The sequence below is a fragment of the Gekko japonicus genome, unplaced genomic scaffold (genome assembly GCF_001447785.1).
Source record: "Gekko japonicus isolate JY-2015 unplaced genomic scaffold, Gekko_japonicus_V1.1 scaffold336, whole genome shotgun sequence".
NCBI lineage: Eukaryota > Metazoa > Chordata > Lepidosauria > Squamata > Gekkonidae > Gekko > Gekko japonicus.
The window spans coordinates 903872-906402 of NW_015172014.1; the positions used below are offsets into that span (position 1 = coordinate 903872).

General features: G+C 56.3%; 1 protein-coding gene across 1 annotated transcript in view; it reads right to left on the reverse strand.

Annotated features, from left to right (window-relative positions):
* Nucleotides 1-217: 217 nt before the first annotated feature.
* LOC107118074 (diamine acetyltransferase 2-like) overlaps nt 218-2531 on the reverse strand; it is a 5047-nt gene continuing 2733 nt past the window's right edge. Inside the window, exons 4-6 of the mRNA XM_015420314.1 lie at nt 2023-2124; nt 1344-1384; nt 218-394 (exon numbers count right to left, since the gene is read on the reverse strand). Of these exons, the coding sequence (XP_015275800.1) occupies nt 218-394; nt 1344-1384; nt 2023-2124 (320 nt within the window). The remainder of the gene's footprint in view (nt 395-1343; nt 1385-2022; nt 2125-2531) is intronic.

Genomic DNA, 2531 nt, shown 5'->3' on the forward strand with positions numbered 1-2531 from the left:
CAGATCTCCAGGAACATCCTAACCAGGAGCTGGCAACCCTATGAAAGGCACATGACGCCAGCTCAGGAAAGAGCTCTGCTTTATTCCGACGGAGAGGGAGGTTGTGCATTGAATGGACCTCAAGGCTTCCATCCCCAGAATGCTTCTCCTCCAAGGTCCAGGGCCTCATTCTGTCCAGCAGTCTCCCCCCACACACACACACACACCCCAGGAGCTTCTAGAATTTGCTCTGGGCGGCCATCCTGCGTAGCTGCGTCTCCTGGAACCGGAAGAGGTTCCAGCCATCTTTGACCGTGCGGTCTTCACCTCCGTTACGCTCAAGGAATCTTATGTTCTCCGGCTTCTCAGAGGAGCTGTGCATTCGGATCTGGGAGCACCCTTTCTGCCAAGCGGCCTGTGGGCAGAAGGAGAAGAAGAAGGAGAGACTGGATTTATACCCCACGGCCCTTCGCTACCCGAAGGTGTCTCAGAGCGGCTCACAAACTCCTTTCCCTTCCCCTCCCCACAACAGGACACCCTGGGAGGTAGGCGGGGCTGAGAGAGCTCTTGACAGAAACTGATCTTTTTCAAGGACAGCTCTTGTCAGAGCTACGACTTGACCAAGGTCATCCAGCAGCTGCAAGTGGAGGAGTGGGGAATCAAACCCAGTTCTCCCAGATTAGAGTCCGCACACTTAACCACGACACCAAACTGGCTCTCAATACCAAACTCGGGGAAGCAGACCCCTGAAAAACCCGCTCTTCTCCTCCACTGCCTTGCGGAAAGACCCCGACGTCAACAGTGAGCGAAAGGGAAATTTGGCCTCTCTCTCCCACTAGGAGACCACCAAGGTGCCCTTTTATCATCCACACTCCTTTCCCAGCAAGGGAGGGGGAAGGGTTTCCCCCTGGCATCACCGCCACACCACTCTCAGGTGTGCAGGGAAGCTCCACAAGAGGGGAGCCAATAACCAGCTCCAGAAGTGCAGGGAAGGGGGTGCCTTCACGCCCCCAATGTCAAAGCAGCGTGGGAAGACGAAGTCGCAGGAAGCATCTCCCACACCACAGCTGTTGCCGTGTAGCAATCTGAACCTTCGCTGCACAGGAAGACTGAACCTGGGGGCTTCTGCGCGCCCAGCCAGTGCTGGCCGCCCTCACAAAAGTCTGCCGCAGCCCCAGGAAACGGGGGTCCAGCAGCAGCTCCTCTGAGCGGCAGCCGCCAGTGCAGAACAGGGGCCCTTTGCCAGCCCGCCCCGCTTTCTGGCTCTTCCATGCTGAGAACAAAGCAGAACATCTGGCCTGGGGAGGGCCCAGCAGCCTCTGAACACGCCCAGCAAGACACACCTGGCCACGATGCCGACTCACCGCTATTGCTGTGTGGTGGAGCACCTTCCCAATTTGCCTCCCTGGAAGAGAGAACCACAAGATTCCTTGACCTGGCAACAGTGATCCACGCTATGGTCACCTCGAGAGTGGACTACTGCAACGCTCTCTACATGGGGCTGCCCTTGTCCCAAATCCGGAAGCTGCGGCTAGTGCAGAATGTGGCAGCCAGGCTGCTGATGGGCCTCTCTATTCGAGAGCACATCCGGCCTGCGCTGAGAGAGCTGCACTGGCTGCCAATAGCATACCGGATTCGCTTCAAGGTGCTGGTTTTGACCTTTAAAGCCCTATATGGCTGGGGGCCTGCCTACCTGAGGGACCGCCTTTCCCCACACGTTCCCCAGAGAGCACTAAGGTCGGGGACTCAACATCGCCCGACTGTCCCTGGCCCGGAAGACGCCAGATTGGCCATCACGAGGGCCAGGGCCTTCTCAGTGGCAGCTCCATTCTGGTGGAACGAGCTCCCGGAGGACATCAGGGCCCTGCTTGTCAGGCAAGGCGGGATAGAAATCGAAATAAATAAATAAATTCTATGCTCTCTGTCGCCATTCCGGCCTGGTGGGCAGAAGCTGCTTCCAGGGCATCGGAGCAACGATTTCTGTGCTCAAGAGGGGGATGCCCAACCTGTACCCAGCGCAGCCTGTTTGCCCTCTGCCCATACCTCTGAATTCAGGCATGACGTACAGGTTGTCCATGTAAAGGTTCCTTCCTTTCCAGGTGCTGTAGGTGTAGACGGACAGGACGTACCCGATGAGAGTGTGGCCTGTGGAGCAGAAAGGTTCACAGCATCCAGAGCAAGTGCGGGGAGGAGGTGGCCGCTTACCTGACCCTGGAGCAGTGTTCCCTCTAAGCCGAGTTAGTGTGAGCTAGCTCACAGTTTTTTAGCCTCCGGCTCACACATTTTTCTCTCCGCTCGGGAACGATGGGGCTCCAGAGCAAACTAATTTATGCAGTAGGCAAATCGCTCGCTCACAACTTTAATGCCAGGAGCTCACAAGGTAGAAGTCTGGCTCACAAGCAGGGGTCATTTCGTAGAAAAAGAGGTGCAGCCGCTCATTAGCATAACTTATTTGCATAACTTATTTGCATATGCCACACCCCATGACATCACAAGAGGTTTGTTAGAAGGCAGTACCCACCACTCAGGCTCCACTGGACTGTTATGGATTG